Here is a 23,253-nt window from a genome sequence, read left to right as displayed (position 1 = left end):
CGGGGATGGCGTCTCGTTCCCTGCTGAAGGGCCCCCTCGGCCCAGCTGACCCCTCCTCCCCCCAGCCATCCTGTACCAGGAATACAGCGACGCCGCCACCGCCCGGGAGATCCAGCGGCAGCAGCGGGAGGACGCCCTGGCAGCGGAGGAGGAGGAGGAGGAGGAGGAGGAGGAGAAGGAGGAGGCCGCCCTGGCGCTGCCCAAGCCCAACCTGTCTCCCAGCAGCTCCTTCTGTTCGCAGCGCTCGTCCCGCGGCTCCACCTTCTCGCTGTGGCAGGACATCCCGGATGTGCGGAGCAGCGGGCTGCTCAGCACCATCAGCCTCCAGGAGTGCAAGCTGCAGGAGGTGAGGGGGGCCGGACCCCTGCTCGGAGTGTGGGCACGTGACGTAAAGCGTTTCCCAGCGCTTGGCCAGCCACCGCCGACACAGAGCCAGGCCTGGCACTTACTGGGCATCGTCCCTGCCCCGGGGCCACCAGGGCTGGCAGGACCTTCCTGGGCCAGCGGGTTCCTCCCACTGATTCCATTGTTCTTGGGCCCATGGTTTCCGTTCGCTTCAGTCGCTCTTCCCCCTCCCCGGGGCTCCCCCCAACGCATTCACAGGGCCATCACCAGCACTGGGCTAGCAGGGGGCTGTGGGTCAGGGCTGAGGGGCACTGGGAGCTGGGGAAGGGAGGAGCCCAGGGCTCGGCTAGCAAGGGGCTGCAGGTCAGGGCTGAAGGGCACTGGGAGCTGGGGAAGGGAGGAGCTCAGGGCTGGGCTAGCAGGGGGCTGCGGGTCAGAGCTGAGGGGCACTGGGAGCTGGGGAAGGGGGGAGCACAGGGCTGGGATAGCAGGGGGCTGCGGGTCAGGACTGAGGGGCATTGGCAGAGCTGAGGGAGGGGGAAGCCCAGGGAGACACAATGCTACTGGTGCTGCACGCCCCCGTCACAGAACCCGTGCCCTCTCTAGGGTGGTCAACTTTCTCATTTGTGAAAACCAGACACTTAGCACCGGAATCGCCCCGCACCCTGCTCCACCTCTTCCCCGAGGCCCCACCCCTTGCTCCATCTCTTTCCCTTGAGGCCCCACCCCTGCTCCTCTTTCTCCCCCCCCCACCGTGGCTCGTTGCTCTTTCCACCACCCTCCCCCTGCCAGCTGAGCAGGGCTCTAGGGGTGGAGGGGTGACTGGGGCAGGGTGGGGGAGGGAGAGCCGGGCTCTGGGATTCAGGGGGGGTGAGTGGGGCAGGATAGGGGAGCCGCTGGTACCCCTCTCCACCAGAGCCATTCCTGAGTGCTCCGCCAGGCTCCAGCAGCAGCTGCTGCTCTTCCCACCCCCCAGTGGCGGAGGCCAGTTACTGCAGGTAACCGGACTTTTAGTGTCCGGTCAGCCCTGCCGACTGGATACTGCCAAGTTCCCTTTTCGAGTGGTCGCAGCGTGAGGACGCCCTGGCAGAGGAGGAGGACGCCGCCCTGGCGCCGCCCAAGACCAACCTGTCAAGGGTTCCCCCTCGCTCTCACCCCGGCAGGCCAAGTTTGAGCTGATCACCTCGGAGGCCTCCTACATCCACAGCCTCTCCATCGCGGTGGAGCATTTCATGAACTCGCGGGAGCTGAACGAGTGCCTGGGAGCCCAGGAGAAGCAGTGGCTCTTCTCCAAGCTGCCCGAAGTGAAGGATGTCAGCGAAAGGTCAGCTCCTCCCAGGGGATGGGGCCTTTTGACCTCCTGCAAGGTGCTGTTGGGGAGGGGCGGCGCGGGGGGGTGAGACAGGAGCGAGCCGAGAGGCCATTTCAGGTGACCGGGGAACCTGGTTCAGGCTCTTCTCCCTGCAGCTCTGCCCAGCGCCCTGGTCCAGGGGGGCCCAGGTTCTGGAGATGTTGGTGCTCAGAGCACCATGGGGTTGTGGTGCAGACTTGTGTTGCTCTCGGGCGCTGTTTTGCGGCCCCATCTCAGGGTCTAACACCTTAGTCCAGGGCTGTCGGGGGCTGAGGACCCTTCTCCAGACAGGAGGGAGACCATTCCCAGCGATGCTGAGATAGAGCCGGGGCCTCGAGCATCCCCGGGCGTGACCAGGGCAGCGGCATCGCGCCCCCACCCAGTGCTGGGAAAGGCCGGCGGTTTCCTCGGGGCCTCGGGTTCGCCTGCCCCCTAAGGCCCCGCCTCACGCCCTGGCTCCCCGGCAGGTTCCTGCTGGAGCTGGAGGAGCGGCTGGAGGAGAACATCCTGCACTTCGACATCTGCGACATCGTGCTGCGCCACTGCCCGGCCTTCCGCCGGGTCTACCTGCCCTACGTCACCAACCAGGCCTACCAGGAGCAGACCTACCAGCGCCTGCTGTGCGTGAGCCCCACGCCGCCCGCAGGCCTTGCTGCTCCACAGCACCGCCCCGGGGGCCACGCAGAGAGGAGAGCTGAGCGGGGAGCTCTGGGCTGGGGGGCCAGTGAGCAGGTGGGGGGGGCTCTGGGCTGGGGGGCCGGTGAGCAGGTGGGGGGGGGCTCTGGGCTGGGGGGCCGGTGAGCAGGCGGGGGGGGGGCTCTGGAGTGGGGGGCCAGTGAGCAGGTAGGGGGAGCTCTGGGCTGGGGCGGGCGATGAGCAGGAGGGTGCGGGAGCTCTGGGCTGGGGTGAGTGATGAGCAGGAGGGTGCGGGAGCTCTGGGCTGGGGGGGGAAGTGAGCAGGCAGGTGGGGAGCTCTGGGCTGGGGGGCCAGTGAGCAGGTGGGGGGGGCTCTGGGCTGGGGGGCCGGTGAGCAGGTGGGGGGGGCTCTGGGCTGGGGGGCCGGTGAGCAGGCGGGGGGGGGCTCTGGAGTGGGGGGCCAGTGAGCAGGTAGGGGGAGCTCTGGGCTGGGGCGGGCGATGAGCAGGAGGGTGCGGGAGCTCTGGGCTGGGGTGAGTGATGAGCAGGAGGGTGCGGGAGCTCTGGGCTGGGAGGGGAAGTGAGCAGGCAGGTGGGGAGCTCTGGGCTGGGGGGCCGGTGAGCAGGCTGCGGGGGCTCTGGAGTTGGGGGCCAGTGAGCAGGTCGGGGGGAGCTCTGGGCTGGGGATGCTGGTGAGGAGGTGGGGGGGAGCTTTGGGCTGCGGGGGCCAGTGAGCAGGTGGCGGGGAGCTCAGGATGGGGGACTGTTGAGCAGTCAGGGGGGAGCTCTGGGCTTGGGGGTCCCCTGTGTCCCCCACAGCCTCCTTCCCCCTTCCCTTATCTCTATATGTCCAGCTCTGTCTCCTCTTAGCTCCTCAGGGATTTGGTCCATCAGGGATGCAGGACGGTTCTCACCAGCTTCCCCTTCCCACCACCTCCCTCCCTGGCCAGTTCGAAGGCTCCTGTCACGCCCAGTCCTGGATCCTGCTAGTTCCTGCGGGGATGTCTCCTGGAGTGGGGGTGGGGGGGCCCTTGCCCAGGGCCAGGCCCTTCCTGTGGTGACAGCTCCTGGAGAGGGTGCTTCGATGGAGAGCCCCGGGTGCGTCGCACAGGCTCAGTGCTTGCTTCTGGCCTGATCCAACAGCCCACTCATGTCAGTGGAAAGCCTCCGCTAACTCCTGTGGGCTTTGGGGACCCAGCTGGGTGTGCTGCCCCTGACATCCCGGGAACCTCTGCCCCTAGCACCACGGCTCTGGGGACTTGTTAAAATTCCTGTCCACATTGTTCCAGGCAGGACAATCCTAAATTCCCAGGGATCCTGGCAAAGCTGGAAGAGGGGCCAATGTGTCAGCGCTTACCTCTCACCTCCTTCCTCATCCTGCCCTTCCAGAGGGTCATGCGCCTGCAGATGCTGGTGGAGGTGAGCACCGGGGGGAGGGGGGAGCGAGGGGGGGGGGAGAGGGGAGCGGGGGTGTAATTGGAGAGTATCACTCCAGCCAGAGCCGGTCTGGCATTAAAGGGAAGTGCCCTGAATTATAGGGCACCACACTGCAATCTAAGGCCTATCTCTGCCACTGACTCACTGTTTGCCCCTGGGCACGGTGCTTCCCCTCCCCCGTCCCATGCAGATACCCTACCTTTGTGAAGTGCTTGGAGAGCTGCAGCTGAGGAGGGCTCAGTGTGACTACACGGCCCGTTGTTCGGATTCTCTTTGTATTGTTATTACTTGAGCCAAACTCCCGATGGGCTCCCTGGGGGCTGCACCTGAGTGACAAGCGGAGCTAAGCCATTGTCAGAATGGCAGGATGTCCCCCGGAGGTTGTTAAAACCCGTGTCATGTTTCATCACCAACCAACAGTGGCACTGCATTGGTCCATCTTAGGCGGTTTCACTTTGCATCTCTCACGCCGAGCCCAGGCCTGCCGTGTTAGCAACCCAACAATGCAGGGATTGCTTAAAACCTGCTTGCAGGGCATTCAGGCATTTCTGCTCTCTAGCTCTCTCTGTAGCCCAGAGATCAGGTTCCCCCAGACCGGGGTAGGCGTGTTTTAAGTGCCTTACAAGGGCAGCAAGTGTCATTTTACGGATGGGGAAACTGAGGCACGGAGGGGGCGACGTGGCTTGTCCAAGGCCAGGGAACTCAGGCTGAATCTGCCTGATTCAGAGCAGGGTTTCTGGCAACCGTGGTGAGTGCTCTAACCACCCGGCTTCTGGCTCTTGTGGGGTGGGTCTCTCCCTCTCTCTCTGAACAATTTCAGCTGTGATCCCAATAAGAAACAGGAAATTTTTTTGAAACCTCGAAAATTGTCACAGGATGGGAACACCCATGTCCCGCCCAGCTCTGTTATGAAATCTTCCCCCAGCTGTCGGCAAACATAACACGATCGCGAGCTGTCGGTGCTGTTGGATGACAATGGGACAGAATAGCAGAGGGAGCCACTTTCTTCCAACACTGCACAAGGAACTCTCTCTGCTTCCCTGGAGAGCTTCTACCTAGGGCTTCCCCCATCTTAGCCCTGCCTGATGGCCTGCTCCAGATATAAAGAAACAGCTCCCAGACTGTCCCACGTGCCGCTTCCCACAGGCCTAGATAGCCGAGCCACAGGCTTGTGGCAGCAGCCGCCTCTGGGATTCACGGTTAGACCAATGGCGTGAGCTGAAGGGTTTCAGAGGCCTGGGATGTAGGGCACTGGTGACCTCAAGTGGCAGACTGGAGTCAGTGTATGCCACCCATCCTCCCCTCTCCCTTATGCCTCACTGGATCCACACACCTGCTGGGCTATCCCTTTCTTTGGTACCAGGCCCCTAACTCTCAGTGTCTGGAAACGAACTCCCTGCACTGGCTGCTGCCGTGGTGCTTAGAACCGGTCCGGAGTACTCAGGGAACCAAGGGAGGCAGCATGGCCTGGTGGATAGAGCAAGACCTGAGTGTTATTCCCAGCTCTGCTATTGCCTTGTTAGGTGACCTCAGGCAAGTCACAGCCCCTTTGTGCCTCAGTTTCCCAGCTGTAAAATGGGGGTGAAGATACTGATCTCCTTTGGGCTGTGCTTTGAGATTTCCTGATAACGGAGCTGTCTAAGAGCTAGCTATTATTGTTATTCAATGTGCAGGAGAGACCAAAGCCTCCATGGAAAGCTACCGATTTGCACTGAACCCTGATCAGACACTCTAGATTGCCACGAGATTTCCCCAGCTGCCTGGAGCTCCCAGTGCAGGGGTGGGAGGGCCCAATATAAGCCCCTCAAATACTGTAAAGTGTTACCCACATGGCCAGGTACTGTGCCCGGGACCAGGACTGTTATTAAATAGCTCCTAAGCTGCTTTTTAGAACAGACTGGACCCTGTTCCTCGTGGCTCTGGATGGGGCGGACAATCACCGGCACCAGAGTGAGAGCGGATTGTTACCGCCTGGATTTGGCAGGTTTTGCCATCACTTTGCCCTGGTCTGTGTTCGCCAGGAGGCCAGAGCAGAGCACAAAGGGCCCTGTAAAGGTTTGCCCAAGGGGCAGAGTCACAGTGCATCGGGCTCAGCCTACACCAGCAAAGTCCCCTGCCACGGAGAGCTCACACTCGCACGAGGGCCCCATTGTGCTCCCGAGCGCCTGTGCTGAGATCACCGAAGTCCCCCTGGATTCACAGGGCGCCAGCCGAATTCGACCTCAAACACGCTACAGGTCTGAGTCTGTAGCTCTGGTATCAGCTGGTGCCATCGACCCATTCTGCTTCTGGGGCACTTCGCATTGGGTTCATGCTACTGATCTGTGCCCCCGGTGCTGGTCAGGACTGCTGATCTCTGGTGCTGAGGTGTTTGGCTTGGGACTGACACCCGGGGCATCTGACGCTTCTTAAGTCGGTACGTTTTCTGCCTCCTGCTTGCAGAACATCCTGAAACGCACATTGCAGGGCTCCCGGGACGAGGCCACGGCCACCAAGGCCTTCAACCAGCTCAAGAAGGTAACTGGCGAAGGCCAGGAAGCGCTTTGAGAATGGTATAAAATCTCTCCACGTGGGCTGCGAGGACTGGGCTGGCCGGTGGGAGAGCAGGATGGGCACTGCTTTGTCTCCGTGACTGGAGCTGTGTGTGTGTGGGGAGGGAGGGTGTACCTTGGGGCCTTTCTGATTTGGGGTTGTGTCTGACTGGGACAGGTGTCCTTGCAGGGAGAATTGTGGGTCCTCTCTGTTGTCTTGGCTCAGATTCTCCATGACACTGAGTAGCAATGTGGTGTGGCACAGAGGGGCCTGTTAGGGAATCGTTTACACCTCGGCAACACCCTGGCCATTGGCATAGGTTAGAGCAGCCTTGGGGCAGCTCTAACTTCCACCAGCTGGCAAAAACACTCCCCCCGTCCCCAGAGGACTGTATGCCAGCCGGGTCTGTCTGGAGCCCAGAGCTTTCTGGGGATGACGCCGGGGCCATTTCTGCTGGCTCTGCACCATCTGGGAGCTCCCTTGTCCGGGGGAGATTCTCAGCTGGCCGGCCCTGGGGACTTTCTGCCCCTCTGCACTGGCTGAGTGGAGATTCGGCGTGGTGGCGGCTAACGGCTCCCTCGCCTCCCCAGCTCGTGAAGGAGTGCAATGCCAGCGTCCAGTCCATGAAGAGAACCGAGGAGCTCATTCATCTGAACAAGAAAATCCACTTTGAAAGTAAGGTGAGCACGGGGACTCATCTGGGGGAAAGGGGAGGGGAGGAGAGTCCTCGGAAAGCCGGTTCCCCCCAGAAAGCAGCGAACCCAGGGAACACAGACCGGACCCAGAGAACACAGAGAACACAGACCGGATCTACCAGAGAAAGCACAGCCAGGGCGTGTGCGTCTTGGGCCAGGTGTGTCTTGGGCCAACTCCAGGGACTGCGGGAGCTACCAAAGGGGCGAATCAGCCAGATCCTCAGCTGGTGCCAATCTGTGTCCAGTGGAGAGAGACAGACATACACCCCATGGGGATCTGGCCCCAGGCTCTGAACAGGGTGTGCCGCCACCCAAAAGTGTTCTAGACACAGACACTTCTGGGTTCGATACTGTGTGAGTTCGACAGGGTGATGCTCGATCAGCCCTGCCTAGGAACCCAGGCTCCAGTGGGTTTAAAGTCCAGTCTCGTAGCATGCAGGTGATGGGCTCTGAGTTCACATGCTGACTGGATGCCTCCTCCATATGGCCACCTATTCCGCCATGGAAACACCAGCTTCCTGCTCAGAACTGCCCCCAGAGCTGCTACCTCTGCAGCCATCTGCACGGGCCACTGCTGCTCCTGTGACCAGAGCCCTTCACGCTCTGTATCTTTCACTGATCCCCCAGCCACTCCCACTCCCACCACAGCCAGAATAAAATGTAAAGGGCTCCCCATCCTTACCGAGCCCCAGGCTTCAGCTGAGCCACTGGGCTCCACCAGCCAAGCTCCTGGTGCAGCTGCATCATGGGAGGTTCACGCCATGGCCAGGCCATTGGACCATTGATGTGTCGTGGGCTGGTGATCGTTGTGTCTCCAGGATGGAGCCTTACAACACCCTCCGGCTCTGACGTCTCCTTCTCCTTTCTGGGCTGGGGCCCTCGGCAGATCTTCCCGCTGATCTCGCAGTCGCGCTGGCTCGTGAAGCATGGGGAGCTGGTGGAAGTGGACATGCAGCTCATCAGCACCCTCGCCGCCAAGTTCAAGCTCTCCACCAAGATGGTGTATCTCCACCTCTTCAATGACTGCCTCTTGCTCTCTAGGAGGAAGGAGTGAGTGGTGGGGTGGGGCGGGGCAAGGCGAGCTGTGCAGGATGGATGGGATAGTCCTGTGGAGCGTGGGTCTAGCCGGCCTGGCTCTCCTCGGCTGGAGTTCACGCGCTGGCCCCCTCACACTCACAGGGCCGGAGGAGCAGGAGGGGGCGGTGCGCTGTCCTCCCAGCAGTGGGACGAGAACCTGGGCTAACAGGCTGTAGACAGCTCTCCTTCCGGGTCTCAACTGGATGCCCCACTCACAGGTTCCCCTGTGCTGGGAGGAGAAAGCAGGCCACAGCTCGGGAGCAGGTGCTTGAGGCTCCACATTCACCCTGCGGTCGGCGCTCTGAGCCCAGACAAGTTTGTGGCAGTTTCTGGCCCGCAGGGGAGAGGTCCCGGCGCAGTCTGGGGGATGTGCGGCCTGGGCCCGTCTGTCAGGCTGGGCAGGCCCCAGGGTGAAAGCCGATCCTGCCCGTGCCTCGTTTCCCGGTTCCCTCCTGCACAGGAGCAGCGTGTCCTGCTCCCCAGGCATCAGCGCCTGCCACGCGCCGGCGCTGAGCAGCGGGCGCTGCTGCCCCTCGGTCACCGTCTCTCTCCCTTTGCCCATCTCGCCCAGGACGGGGAAGTTCGCGGTCTTTGTTCACGCCAAGATGCCGGAGCTGAAAGTGACCGACCTGAGCAGGAAGCTTCACGGGGTGCCGGGACAAATCTTCCACCTCCAGCTCTTCGACAGCCAGCGGCTGAAGCACCAGGTCTTGCTGCGGGCACAGACCGAGTGAGTGCCCAGTGGGGCAGGGCTGTCTCCATGTGACACCCCCAAACACCCCAGCCCAGCTCCCCAGGGGAGGGGGAGAGAAGGCTCCTTCTCACTGTCACCTGGCTCGGGGGAGGGTTACGACCAGCCTGGGACGGGAGCCCTTATTGCCGGCTGGCTGGTGGGGACCTGGCCAGCGGAGAGCCAGCATTTCTGGGGAGCTCCTGCTGAGCGATGGCTGGGGAGCTGTCTCTCACTCCGCAGCAGGGGGCCTGCTTAGCCCTTGAGCGGTGCCAGTGTCCCAGCAGCGGGCACAGCTGACACGGGCACCAAGCCCGCATCCCCCAAGCCACCAGGCTGCCGGGTAGGGAGGGACCCAGCTGGCTCTGGAGGTAGGCTCACCAGAGTGGGAAGCATATAGTGCCCATCAGGGCAGCTCCACAGGACTCCAGCAAGGACCAGAGCTGGTCCACAGGCTGCCAAGTTTGGCCCTGCCCCCAGGGCTGGATCAGAACCATCCCGGAGTTCTGGGGCATCAGGATGTGGGATTTGGGTTTGGCCTGTGTGGAGATGGGTGACCCGCTGCCAATTGGGGATCTCCCCAGTTCTGAGCCTGTTCAGATCAGGGGGGCGGTCTGGGTGACTCTCTGGGAGCCTCGCCTGTCCTATCGGGCAGGGCTGGGCTGACCAGCTCCGTCTGGCCCTGCAGGAGTGAGAAGCAGCGGTGGATCTCGGCAATGGTCCCCTCCAGCCCCCAGACGGACAGGGAGCATGTCACCGAGAATGCAGGTACCCCTGAGAACGCGCCCGCCCCCCTCCTGCCAGGGCTTGAACCCAGCAAGGGACCAGCCTGGCTGCAGCAGGATCTCGGGTACCAGAGGCATGACCCTGCTTCGGACATGACAGCTCTGCTGTGACTTCTGGCTTCTGTCCCTCATCCCTGGGTACTCCCTTGCCCCAAGCACCTAGCATCCAGGTGCCCCAATCACACACAGGTAACATGGTGCCACGGAGCAGTCAGTCCTCTGTCAGGCCAGCGCCAGCCTCCCCGTTTCTGGAGTCACGCGCCCCTCACTGCTCCCAGCAGAGCTCAGGCAGAGCTGGACTGGCTCAGGGGGGATGTGTCCGGCCACATCACTAGGGAGATTTTGTCCCCGGTGGAACCTCAAGGGTCCCAGAGTGGGTAGAAGCAGCCTTCCCTCGGATCCCAAACCCCTGCCCCAGGGTCCCGGGCGGTGCGTGACCCTCTGTCTTGCCACTGCTTCCAGACACCGCCCAGGTCCAGTGCATCAAAGCCTACAAGGCCCAGGAGCACGACGAGCTGACCTTGGAGAAGGCGGACATCCTGGGGGTCAAGACGAGAACCAGCGACGGTGAGGGGCTCTGGCTTCGTCTCTCTTCTTCTCCCTCAAGCTGCCCTCTCCAGCCCCAACACCACAGCAGCTGGCAGGCCGGGCAGTGCCCCCCCCCCCCGGCTAATGTTTCCTTCTCTCCCGCACAGGCTGGCTTGAGGGGATCCGTCTGTCAGACGGGGAGAGGGGCTGGGTCCCTCAGGGGCACGTGGAGGAGATCACCAGCCGGGGTGCCCGGCTGCGTAACCTGCGTGAGAATGACCGCATCAAGCATGCCACAAGCAAGCTGGAGGAGGAGCAGGCATGAGCCGGCCCAGGCGCTGGCCAGGGGAGACTCTGGGAACACAGTCAGAGCCCTGCGTCGTGGCAGGGCGATGGGCAGAACGGTGGGGGAAGGACTGCTCCCGTTGCTAAGGGGCTGCTGAGCGAGCATCCTGGGCACACCCACCAAACGGCACCGGGCGATGGTAGCAACAGGCCGCGGCTTGGTGGATGATCTGCCGCGGCCTCCATGCTCCCCGCTGCTGGCTGAGGCTCCAGGGAGGGAACGAGGCCCCAGGAACCCTCTCCACAAACGGACCTGCTGTTCTGTGCTCTCTACACGGTTTTCTGGGAAGGTGGCACTGGCTGCCCTGGGTGGGATCCTGGCCTGGTCCCCGTGGGCACGGCCGGCCGGGGGAACCATCTGGCAACAAACTCTCTGCCCTGGCCCCTATCAGAAACAGGATACCGGGCAAGGGGGACCCTTGGTCTGACCCAGTGGGGCTATTCGTGTGTTCAGGCGCCACCCACCCAAAGCATCATCTGCCTGGAGGGCAGGGACCAGCCAGGCAAGCGTCTCCCCAGCTGGGATGGGCACCTTGCGGGGGGAGCAGCGCACCATCTCCATGGCCCAGGCTTCTCGGGGTAGGGTGGGGGCAAGTTCCTGCCGCTTCCATCCTGGGCCAGCGTCACACCAGGGAGGAGGGACCCATTAGTGATCCCTGGAGCTGCCCAATCTTCGAGGGAGGCTGCAAGGCAGGGGGTCGCCCCCGAAACAGCATCGCCAAAGCCGGGCTCCAGGCCCCTCCCCTTCCGTGGAGGTTGTACTGCTCTGCCAGCCCGGGCACCGCTGGTGCAGGACTCTGCCCCCGGCGCTCCCCTGCGATGGCCTGGGGGGCTGGATCGGCCTCGTTGTCATGGCAGGGGACAGCCATGGCTCCCTCCACCACGGCCCGGCCCAGCTCCTGCCTCGGCCTGGATCCTCTGCCCATGGCTAGCGGGTCTGCAAAGGAGCCAGGGCGGAAACAGCCCCCGCTGACGTCTCTCCCACTGTTCCAGCTCGAACCGAGCCAAAGGAGGAGGGAGACGCTGGGAGAGGCCAGAGACCTGCTGCAAGGGTTGGGTTTGCACAAGCCGCGCGTCAGTAAAGGCCTTAATTCACTGCACGGGTGTTTCTTTCACGGGTTCCATTGGGCCGCGCCCACTGCCGGGCTATTCCGCTCCTGACCCCCGCCTGCCCCAGCTCTGCTGGCGCCCCTCAATGCCGACCCTCAGCCCCCTTGCTGTTCCACTCCTGACCCCCGCCTGCCCCAGCTCTGCTGGTGCCCCTCAATCCCGACTCGCAGCCCCCCTGCTGTTCCACTCCTGACCCCCGCCTGCCCCAGCTCTGCTAGTGCCCCTCAATCCCGACTCGCAGCCCCCCTGCTGTTCCACTCCTGACCCCCGCCTGCCCCAGCTCTGCTAGTGCCCCTCAATCCTGACCCGCAGCCCCCCTGCTGTTCCACTCCTGAGCAGCCCCCCCCCGCTCCAGCTCTGCTGGTGCCCCTCAATCCTGACCCGCAGCCCCCCTGCTGTTCCACTCCTGAGCAGCCGCCCCCGCCCCAGGTCACTCGCTTTTGCCCATTGGCCCCCCAACATGAGCGTGGCCTGCTTGGTTATTTAGCACTTGCTTAGCCCAGGCCTGGCAATCACCCACTACTGAGGGGTGCCAGGGAAGGTGTGTTGTTGGGAGGGGCCTAAACCATAGAAGAAGAAGAAGATTAGGGTTGGAAGAGACCTCAGGAGGTCATCTCGTCCAACGCCCTGCTCAAAGTAGGACCAACACCAACTAAATCATCCCAGCCAGGGCTTTGTCAAGCCTGACCTTAAAAACTTCCAAGGAAGGAGATTCCACCACCTCCCTAGGTAACGCATTCCAGTGCTTCACCACCCTCCTAGTGAACTAGTGTTTCCTAATATCCAACCTAAACCTCCCCGACTGCAACTTGAGACCATTACTCCTCGTTCTGTCATCCGCCACCCCTGAGAACAGCCGAGCTCCATCCTCTTTGGAACCCGCCTTCAGGTAGTTGAAGGCGGCTATCAAATCCCCCCTCATTCTTCTCTTCTGCAGACTAAACAAGCCCAGTTCCCTCAGCCTCTTCTCGTAAGTCATGTGCCCCAGCTCCCTGATAATTTTTGTTGCCCTCCACTGGACTCTCTCTCCAATTTCTCCACATCCTTTCGGTAGTGGGGGGCCCAAAACTGGACGCAATACTCCAGATGTGGCCTCACCAGTGCCGAATAGAGGGGAATAATCACTTCTCTCGATCTGCTGGCAATGCTCCTACTAAACGCAGCCCAATATGCCGTTAGCCTTCTTGGCAACAAGGGCACACTGCTGACTCATATCCAGCTTCTCGTCCACGGTAGTCCCCAGGTCCTTTTCTGCAGAACTGCTGCTTAGCCAGTCGGTCCCTAGTCTGTAGCTGTGCATGGGATTCTTCCTTCCTAAGTGCAGGACTCTGCACTTGTCCTTGTTGAACCTCATCAGATTTCTTTTGGCCCAGTCCTCCAATTTGTCTAGGTCACTCTGGACCCTGTCCCTACCCTCCAGCATATCTACCTCTCCCCCAAGCTTAGTGTCATCTGTGAATTTGCTGAGGGTGCAATCCACACCATCCTCCAGATCATTAATAAAGATGTTGAACAAAACCGGCCCCAGGACCGACCCCTGGGGCACTCCACTTGACACCGGCTGCCAATTAGACATTGAGCCGTTGATCACTACCCACTGAGCCTGACAATCTAGCCAGCTTTCTATCCACCTTATAGTCCATTCATCCAATCCATACTTCTTTAACTTGCTGGCAAGAATACCATGGGAGACCGTATCAAAAGCTTTGCTAAAGTCAAGATAAAGTCAACGACCCCCCCCAGTCTCTGGGCGTGGGGGGAGGGTCTGGATCCAAACCTAGACCCAGATCCAAACATTGCTACAGGCCCCCAATGAATGGCTGAACCAACCAGCTGGACGTGACCAACCCAGACCTTTGGATCCGGCCCATCTCCAGCCCAGCCCAGGCCTGAGCTGAGCTGGCTGCTGCATTGCTGGGGGGAAGTGCTGGACAGCAGTGCAGGGCCCAAGCCCCGATCCAGGGCAAGTGCCACCGGGGCCAGGTTGTGGGAAGTGCACCCCAGGGCTCTCCGTGGCCCAGGATTAGCAGGAAGGAGCCAGGGGTTCTGGGGGAGCGGGTGCCGTGTGTGACGATGTGACGCAGCAGGGAGGGGGGAGTGTTGACCTGGGAATGTGCCCTGGGGACGGGAGACCTGAGAGCCTGTCACCTGAGCCAGGAGGGGGAGGGGGAGGTGACACCTCTGCCCGGGAATGTGAACAGAGGCTGCAGCAGGGAACCTGCTGGGTGGGTTTAGTTTCAGGTGGGGGCTGGGTGGAGGAACACAGGGAACCCCAGGGCTGGGGTCTAAGCTCCCTACTCCCCCAGAAGGACTTCACTGAGGGGTCCTGGGTGTACCCACAAGCTCTGTTTTGGACTGTGTTCCTGTTGTCCAATAAACCTTCTGTTTTACTGGCTGGCTGAGAGTCTCAGTGAATCCCAGGAAGAGGGGTGCAGGGCCTGGACTCCCCCACACTCCGTGACAACTGGTGGCAGCGGTGGGATCTACTGCACCCCGTGAACGGCGCTTCCTGCAGTAAGTGACTGGGGAACAGTAAAACGAAGGGGGATTGACGGGGACCAGGTGTGCTGAAGATTCAGAGAGAGACGGTTTCAGGGGGCGGTTAACCCCTGGGAGCGTGTGACCAGAGAGAAGGACTTTTGCAGTAACAGGGTCCCCCGGGGGATTGCAGCGAGCGGTCCCAGGGGCGGAGGAGTCTGCAGCTCGACCCTGGCAAAGAGGTGGTGACCTCAAGAAGGACTGGCACACTAGGGGCTTTTCCTGGAAACCGTGGACAGCTGCCCGGCCTGCGAGTGGCCAGCCGGGAGATGTACGCTAAACGCCTTAAGAGCGACCTGGTGGAGCTGTGCAGGCAGAGGGGGCTGCGCATCGGGAGGTCCACCAAGGAACAGCTGATTGCCCAGCTGGAGGAGAGGGATCGCTTGGATGACCCGATCCCTGTCCCTGAGGGAAGCCGCCCGGCGGACGCAGCGTGGGCCCTGGGGCCTGACCAGGCTGGGAGGGGTCAGACTGCTGCCCAGGACACCCTGAGACCCTTCCTACCTATGCCTGGGGGAGGGGTTGTGGGAAGCCCAGCGAATACCGAGGGCCCCCTGACCCCAGCAGCCAGCAGGGGATCCTCTCAGCGGAGCTCCCCATCCCTGGAGCGGATGCGGCTGGAATGGGAGAGGGAGAGGAAAATGAGGGAGCTGGAGGATCATGAAAAACAACGTCAACATGAGGAGAAACAACGTCAACATGAGCAGGAGGAGAAGGAGAAACAACGTCAACATGAGCAGGAGGAGAAGGAGAGGGAACGTCAGGAGAAGGAGAGGGAACGTCAGGAGAAGGAGAGGGAACGTCAACATGAGCAGCAGGAGAAGGAGAAACAAAGAAAGCATGAACTGGAGCTGGCCAGGCTGAGGAGCAGTGGGGCCCCGGCTGCGGTGAGTGCGGGGGGACCCAAGACTGCAAGGAGCTTTGATAAGTGCTTCCTGGCCCAGCGGAAGGAGGGGGAGGACATGGATAGCTTCCTGACGGCCTTTGAGAATGCCTGCGAGCTGCACAGGGTTGACCCTGCAGACAGGCTCCAGTTCCTCACCCCCTTACTGGACCCCAAAGCCGTGGAGGTCTACAGCCGGATGACATGGGCAGAGGCAGGGGACTATGAACTGTTCAAACAGGCCCTGCTCCGTGAGTTTGGGCTGACCCCCGAGATGTACCGGAGAAGGTTCCGGGGTCAGCGTAAAACGCCTGAGGTCACCTACCTACAACTGGTCAACCGGATGCAGGGATATGCCCGCAAGTGGACAGCGGGGGCCCAAACTAAAGAGGACCTGCTTGACCTGTTCGTACTGGAGCAGCTGTATGAACAGTGCCCTTCCGACCTGAGGCTGTGGCTGGTGGACAAAAAGCTCGCGAACCCCCAGCATGCAGGGCAGCTGGCCGACGAGTTTGTGAACAGTCGGTCAGGGGGTAGCCGGGAGGAGTCCCAAAAGAACAGGCCCCCCCCGATGCAGAGAGAGAGTCACCATGGGGCCTCCCAGCGGGGAAATAGGGAGAACCCCCTCCAAAGGGGAACGCCTGGTGTCGGGCCCCTCCGACCCGTTCGAGGGGACCAACGTGACCTGAGCTGCTATCACTGTGGCCAGAGAGGCCACGTACGGGCCCAGTGCCCCGGGCTCCGGGACAAACTGAGCAGACCCAACCTACCCAGGGTTAACTGGGTAGGGACTCAGCTGGACGAGGGGCAGGCGACCCAGGAAAGGGGGGCTACCAGTTTGCCACCTGCTCAGGAGGGAAGAGTACCCCCAGCCAGCCCCGCCAGAGGGCTGGAGGCTCTGGACTCAGGGTGCTCGGTTTACAGGGTGGGTGCGGGGCTGTCCCTCCGGAGAGAGTGCCTTGTTCCCCTGGAGGTGGATGGGAGGAAGGTCAATGGATACTGGGATACGGGCGCGGAGGTGACGCTGGCCCAGCCCGAGGTGGTGGCCCCAGATCGGGTGGTGCCCAACACCTACCTGACCCTGACGGGGGTGGGCGGGACCCCATTTAAGGTGCCCGTGGCAAGGGTACACCTGAAATGGGGGACCAAGGAGGGCCCCAAGGATGTGGGGGTACACCACCATTTGCCCACTGAAGTTTTGATGGGGGGAGACCTAGAGGACTGGCCAAGCGACCCCCAGACCTCCCTGGTTGTGACCCGTAGCCAGAGCCGGCGAGGGGCACTGCGACCTGACCCTGGGGAGGGTACCACACTGGAGGCGCAAGACCCTACTCGGGTGGGGAGGGAGCGCCGAGGGGCACGGCTCAGAGAGGCTGCGGCCTCAGACCTGGCCACGGAGGGGGAACCGGGCCCCATCCCTTCCCCAGCCGCTGAGTTCCAGGCCGAGTTGAGGAAAGATCCCTCCTTGCAGAAGCTCAGGGACCTGGCCGACCTCAGTGAGGGACGGACCATGAGGAGAGGCTGCCAGGAGAGGTTCCTGTGGGAGAAGGGGTTCCTGTACCGAGAATGGGCTCCCCCAGGGGAAGGGGAGTCCTGTGGGATCAGGAGGCAGCTGGTGGTCCCCCAGAAGTACCGCCGCAAGCTCCTGTCCCTGGCCCATGACATCCCCCTCGCAGGGCACCAGGGAATCTGGCGCACCCGGCAGAGGTTGCTACAGAACTTTTATTGGCCCGGGGTCTTTACCACCGTCCGGCAGTATTGCCGATCCTGTGACCCCTGTCAGAGGGTGGGGAAGGCCCGGGACAAGGGGAAAGCGGCGTTGAGACCTTTGCCCATCATAGAGGAGCCTTTCCAGAAGGTGGCCATGGACATCGTGGGGCCTCTCAGCAAGACGACCGGGTCGGGGAAGAAATACATTCTGGTGGTGGTAGATTTCGCCACCCGCTACCCCGAGGCAGTGCCCTTAGCTTCCATTGAAGCAGACACCGTGGCAGATGCGCTCCTGACCATTTTCAGCCGAGTGGGGTTCCCCAGGGAAGTCTTGACAGACCAAGGCTCCAACTTCATGTCGGCCCTGCTCCGGTGCTTGTGGGAGAAATGTGGGGTCCGGCATGACTGGGCCTCAGCGTATCACCCCCAGTCCAATGGGCTGGTGGAGAGGTTTAACGGGACGCTAAAGATGATGCTGAAAACCTTTATGAACCAGCACCCGCAGGATTGGGACAAGTACTTACCTCACCTGCTGTTCGCGTACAGGGAGGTGGCCCAGGAGTCTACCGGATTTTCGCCTTTCGAACTGTTATATGGAAGGAGGGTGAGGGGCCCCCTGGACCTGATGAGAGACGAGTGGGAGGGGAAGGCCACTCCCGATGGAGAGTCAGTGGTGGAGTATGTCCTGACCTTCCGAGAGAGACTGGCTGAACTCATGGGCCTGGCCAGGGAGAATCTGGCCAGAGCCCAGAGGAAGCAGAAGGTCTGGTATGACCGCACGGCGCGGGCCCGTGCCTACGCCACCGGGGATCAGGTGATGGTTCTCATCCCCGTGAGAAAGAACAAACTACAGGCCGCCTGGGAGGGCCCGTTCAAGGTCGTCAAGCAGCTCAATGAGGTAAACTATGTGGTGGAGCTGTCGAACCGGGCGCACCACCGCCGGGTGTACCATGTGAATATGATGAAGCCATATTATGCCAGGGGGAATGTGGTGTTAGCTGTGTGTGGTCAGTGGGAGGAGCAGGGAGATGACCCTTTAGTAGATCTATTCCCTGGGACCAGAGCTGGTTCCCCCCTGGAAACAATCCCCCTCTCGGATCAGCTCACCCCTGCCCAGCAAGCTGAGGTCGGGGGGTGCTGCATCCGTACCGACAGCTGTTTTCCAACCAGCCTGGACGCACTAATCTGACTGTCCACCGGGTGCAGACAGGGTCACACCCGCCGATAAGATGCTCCCCCTTCCTAGTCACAGGGAAAACTGCTCAGGACCTGGAAAGAGAGGTCCGGGACATGCTGGCTTTGGGGGTGATCCAGCCATCGGCCAGCCCTTGGGCCTCGCCGGTGGTGCTGGTCCCCAAAAAGGATGGGTCAGTCCGGTTCTGTGTGGACTATCGGAAGCTCAATGCCATCACTGTATCGGATGCCTACCCCATGCCCAGGCCGGACGAGCTCCTAGACAAGCTGGGAGGAGCTCGGTACCTTACCACCATGGACCTTACAAAGGGCTACTGGCAAGTGCCGCTGGATGCAGATGCCCGGCTGAAATCGGCCTTTATCACCCCTCTGGGGCTCTATGAGTTTCTGACCCTGCCTTTCGGCCTCAAGGGAGCGCCGGCCACCTTCCAGCGCCTGGTGGACCAGCTCCTGAGGGGGATGGAGAGTTTTGCCGTGGCGTATATTGACGACATCTGTGTCTTTAGCCAGACCTGGGAGGACCACGTGTCCCAGGTTAGACAAGTGCTGGACCGACTCCAGGGGGCTGGGCTGACTGTCAAAGCGGAGAAGTGCAAGGTGGGGATGGCTGAAGTATCTTACCTGGGCCATCGGGTGGGGAGCGGCCGCCTAAAGCCGGAACCGGCCAAGGTGGAGGTGATCAGAGACTGGCCCGCTCCCCACACCAAAAAGCAGGTCCAAGCCTTTATTGGGATGGCAGGATACTACCGAAGATTTGTGCCCCACTTTAGCGCCATAGCCACCCCCATCACTGAGCTATGCAAGAAGGGGAAGCCAGACAAGGTGGTCTGGACCGAGCAGTGCCAGGAGGCTTTCCGGGCGCTGAAGGAGGCTCTGGTCAGTGGCCCAGTTCTAGCAAACCCAGACTTTGACAAGCCCTTTGTGGTGTTCACCGACGCCTCCGACACGGGACTGGGGGCGGTGTTAATGCAGGAGGATGAAAAGGGGGAGAGACACCCCATCGTGTACCTGAGCAAGAAGTTGCTACCCCGGGAGCGACACTATGCGGCCATCGAGAAGGAGTGCCTGGCCATGGTGTGGGCCCTCAAGAAACTAGAGCCCTATCTCTTCGGGCGACACTTCACTGTGTACACCGACCACTCTCCCCTGACCTGGCTGCACCAGATGAAAGGAGCCAACGCCAAGCTCCTGAGGTGGAGCCTGCTCCTGCAGGATTACGACATGGACGTGGTCCATGTGAAGGGAAGTGCCAACCTGATAGCGGATGCGCTGTCCCGGAGAGGGGGCCCCGAACTTCCCCAGGTCACTGGTCACAGTGACCCCGCTCAGTTCAGTCTCGAAGGGGGGAGAGATGTGACGATGTGACGCAGCAGGGAGGGGGGAGTGTTGACCTGGGAATGTGCCCTGGGGACGGGAGACCTGAGAGCCTGTCACCTGAGCCAGGAGGGGGAGGGGGAGGTGACACCTCTGCCCGGGAATGTGAACAGAGGCTGCAGCAGGGAACCTGCTGGGTGGGTTTAGTTTCAGGTGGGGGCTGGGTGGAGGAACACAGGGAACCCCAGGGCTGGGGTCTAAGCTCCCTACTCCCCCAGAAGGACTTCACTGAGGGGTCCTGGGTGTACCCACAAGCTCTGTTTTGGACTGTGTTCCTGTTGTCCAATAAACCTTCTGTTTTACTGGCTGGCTGAGAGTCTCAGTGAATCCCAGGAAGAGGGGTGCAGGGCCTGGACTCCCCCACACTCCGTGACACCGTGTTACTGGCTGACGGGAGGGGCTGTCTCCGGCAGGGATGAACCCCAGGCACTCAGTGGAGCTCCCCCGTTCCCAGCGTCTGGGCCAAGGGGTGCCGTGACTTTGCTCTGCTGGCTGGCCCGGGCCCTGCTGCAGATTGCGGAGCGCCCTCTCCGTCCTGGGGCAGCAGAACCGGGGCTGGAGGCTGGGGCTGGTGACAGCCCTGGGCTCGGGCCAGGGTGGTAGCGAAAGAATCAAAGACAGGCCCTCTCGTGTTCTGCAGAAGAGGAGGCTCTGGGGGCCCAGGCCAGGAACAGCCCTGCCCCCAGCCCTGCTGCAGAGCAGAGTGTAAGGTGGGGAGAGCATCAGACGTGAACACAAGGGCCAGACTCACGTGCTGGAGTAAATCGGGGTGTCTCCTTGCCGCCAGTGGGGTTACATTGGTGTAAGCAACGGGAGTCTGGCCCCAGCAAGCAACTGAGCTGAGGGGCCACTCCTGGCCACTGCGGCCTCCCTCTCCGGCACCGGAACCAGGGGAGGAGGTACCTCACAGCCCAGCCCCCCCCAGAGCCCAGCAACTCCCCGCCCGGGGGGCCAAGCCCACCCTGGTTCCCACCTGGGTCCTGCAGGGAGAAAGGCCTGGCTGGGGCAGGGCAGTTGACAGGCCAAAGTCAACGCAAAGAGAAGGGCCTTGCCAGCCCCGAGTCAGCCCCGCGGTGTCGCCAACTCCACAAAGCTGGAAGTCACCAGACAAACCCTGAAAAGTGGCTAGATGCAGCTGTTTAAGCACTCGGAGTCCAAAATGTCACCGAACAAAATTTCCAGAGAATTCAGCAGAGAATTATGCACCCACCCCCCCCACACACCCCCACACAGGCAAGTTACACACACACACACACAGGCGAGTATAGTCACAAAATCATTCACAAGTGGCTCAATAGTGTTAATAAAATCCATTCCATGCTCTTCTTACTACATTCTCTTGCACACCAGAAGCAACTACACCAGGACACTGTCATCATCAGGAGGGCGCCCTCTGCGCGTTGGGCAGGGCGCTCTGTCCAGGGCAGCCCAGTACAGCTGGGGTTGGGTCATTTCAGCCCAGCTTCCCTTTCTTGCCAGCCTGGATTTGAGCTGACTGGTGAGTGAAAGGGGGAGCCCGGAGCTGGGGGAGGAAGAGGGCATCCACCTGACCTGAGTTCAGCGCTGCAGGGAGCCAAGAAAGCAGATTTAAAAACAAAAATCCACTAGCCAGACCCCTTCCCCCCACTTCCAGGGTTTCATTTCTGAAAAGAGCTGGGCAGGTAACTCCAGGCCAAGCCGGGGAAAGGAGTAAAGGGGAACCGAAATCAAGCTAGCTCCACCTTTTATCCTGCAGTAAGGGCTTCATCGCCGGAGGCCTGGTGCCCCCCGCCCCACTGGGGCACATGGCCCTGTCTCATCCCACCTTCCATCTGTGCGGCTGTCCTCGCTGGCTAAACTGCCTCCCCGGCCCAGCCCGCTTCATTAGCCCTCTTCCCCTGCATCACAGGCTGGGCTACCTACAACTGAGCAGCGAGAACGAACATCTGGGTAAAAACAAGCCCTGGCTAAGGTGCTGCTCTCTCCAACGTGCACCTGGCTTTAGCAACGTATTTAATTAGCCTCCACAAACTTCTTTCCCTCGCCGGCAGGTTATCGTGATCTCAGCCCAAGCAGCCCTGGAAGGCGATTCCTTCCGAGGCCGTGCTCAGCTGGGACGTAATGACACTGACTTGGGGTGCAGCAGAACATAGTAAGAAGAGCACGGAGTGGATTTTATGAAAACTATTGAGCGGCTTGTGAATGATTTGGTGACTACGCCTGTTGGTGACGTCTTTCTCTGAATGCCACTGTCATTGGCAGCGAAAGTCGCTAGATTTGTCACTGGTCACTTGGACACTTATTTGCTCGCTAGGGAACCAAAAAGTCACTAAATCTGGTGACAAAGTGGCTAAGTTGGCAACACAGCCGGCGGCACCTGCGAGCTCCGCGGCCTCCTGGGGCCATGCCCACCGCAGCCTGCAGCATGAACCTAAGGCAAGGGGCGAGACCCAGAGGAGCCCAGTAGGCTGGGAAAGCCCTCGTTCGGATGGGGCGGTCAGCCAGAGGCCAGGCTAGCGCTGGGGAGGCTGGGGAGCATTGACTGAGCCCCGGTGCAGCACACTACAGAGGGGCCTGGCCTATCCCCTCCCTAGCAGAGGCAGCCAGTCCTGGAGATCCCACCTGGGGGTCCGTGTCCAGATCCCTGGTGCTCACTCACACAAGGGAGGGATCTCTGCTCCCCGGCTCCGTTCTCGCACTCAGCCATCTCCAACCTCCTCCCCTGGGCAATTCTGCTGGGACAGACGGCAGCGTGAGCCATGGGGTATCCCCATCACCCTCGGCCCCTCTCCTGCCCCTTCCTCCCACAGATCTCTGCGGGCTTCCCAGCCCCTGGCTCCGCGGACCACCACAAGCCAGGTGGAGACACCCGGGGCTCAGCCCACCCCTGAAGTGGACCCATGCGCAGGAGCAGAGCAATTCATGCAGGCAGCCGGGACAGGACAGAGCTGGGATTGAGGCCAGCCTCCAGGGCTAATCCCCCAGGGCCTCGGGGACTCCTGTTTGCAGACTGGCCCTAAGGGAAGGCCTCCACCAGCTCCCCTCCCAAGCTTACAAACTGGGAATGGACTCGTGCTGGGAGATCTCCCCACGTCCCGTCCTTGCTCCTAGTTAGGATGGTAAATAGCCCCCACCTGGGGGAGCCAAGGAACCCCCCCAGCACAGCCCTCGTTGCCCTGCTGCCATCTGCTCTGTTGGGTGCCAGCCAAGGGCAGCCTTTGGGATCCCACGCTTGCTGCCCTCGGCTGATGAGGCCCCTGGTGCGCTGCCCCTTTAAGGAGCCGCTAACGAGGGAGTCCTGGAGGTTATTTATTTGCAGGTGGGAGCAGCTGTACCTTCTTGCTCTCCCTGTCTGGGGGGATCCTCCAGGTAAGAGACTGCTTTAGCTCTGGGAGCTGTGGCCTTGGCCAGGAGCTATTGCCAAGGGCAGTGTGATGCGCCCAGGGCTGAGCAGGTGGGCAGTGGTGTGGCCCTTGCACTGAATCTCCCTGGCCATGGGTGGGAGGGGCCCAGCTGGCCCCTCGGGCCTGCCCAGCCCAGAGCAGAGTTCCCTTTGGGTGCTTTGCCCCCATTTTAGCTGTTTGGCTGGTCCTGATCCCAGAGCACTGTAGGGCTTCCCTGCTCTCTAGGCTAGACGCTGGGCTGTGGGCCAAGCACAGACAGGTGGCTAGAGCTGCAGAGGGGGCCTGAGCTGAGCCCTGGGCTAGCAGCCTCGGAGCCAGGGCACCGATGGAGCTGGGGGTTGCTGAGGCCACCCTGGCCCTCCCAGTGCCACCCAGGGACCTGCCCGGCGAGTCACAGCCCAGCTTTTGTGTCTGGCGTTCAGGGTGCGGCGTCGGGTGGCCCGGTGAGCACGGCAGGAGGGCACTTAAACCCTTTGGTGTTCCTGGGGGCCTTTCCTGGTGCCCAGCTGCTGAGAGAGGCCAGCCCCCGAAGTGGGAGCAAGCCGCCCGGCCAGGACTGAGCCCCCTTCTCCTTTGTCTGCCAGGCATCTCATCGCCCCC

The 23,253-nt window shown here is 61.6% G+C and overlaps 1 protein-coding gene across 2 annotated transcripts in view; it reads left to right on the top strand.

Annotated features, from left to right (window-relative positions):
* Nucleotides 1-11,688, top strand: part of LOC142000856 (rho guanine nucleotide exchange factor 19-like) — a 28,962-nt gene extending 17,274 nt beyond the window's left edge. For both annotated transcript variants that reach the window (XM_074975486.1, XM_074975487.1), the window contains 11 exons: nt 66-346; nt 1,509-1,669; nt 2,164-2,316; nt 3,622-3,751; nt 6,212-6,286; nt 6,892-6,981; nt 7,883-8,046; nt 8,645-8,803; nt 9,492-9,571; nt 10,051-10,155; nt 10,284-11,688. In XM_074975486.1, coding sequence (XP_074831587.1) covers nt 66-346; nt 1,509-1,669; nt 2,164-2,316; nt 3,622-3,751; nt 6,212-6,286; nt 6,892-6,981; nt 7,883-8,046; nt 8,645-8,803; nt 9,492-9,571; nt 10,051-10,155; nt 10,284-10,441 — 1,556 coding nt within the window. In that variant the 3' untranslated portion in view covers nt 10,442-11,688. The remainder of the gene's footprint in view (nt 1-65; nt 347-1,508; nt 1,670-2,163; nt 2,317-3,621; nt 3,752-6,211; nt 6,287-6,891; nt 6,982-7,882; nt 8,047-8,644; nt 8,804-9,491; nt 9,572-10,050; nt 10,156-10,283) is intronic.
* Nucleotides 11,689-23,253: the final 11,565 nt, after the last annotated feature.

The sequence above is a fragment of the Natator depressus genome, chromosome 18 (genome assembly GCF_965152275.1).
Source record: "Natator depressus isolate rNatDep1 chromosome 18, rNatDep2.hap1, whole genome shotgun sequence".
In the NCBI taxonomy this organism is placed as follows: domain Eukaryota; kingdom Metazoa; phylum Chordata; order Testudines; family Cheloniidae; genus Natator; species Natator depressus.
This window is presented reverse-complemented; position numbering and strand designations above follow the sequence as displayed.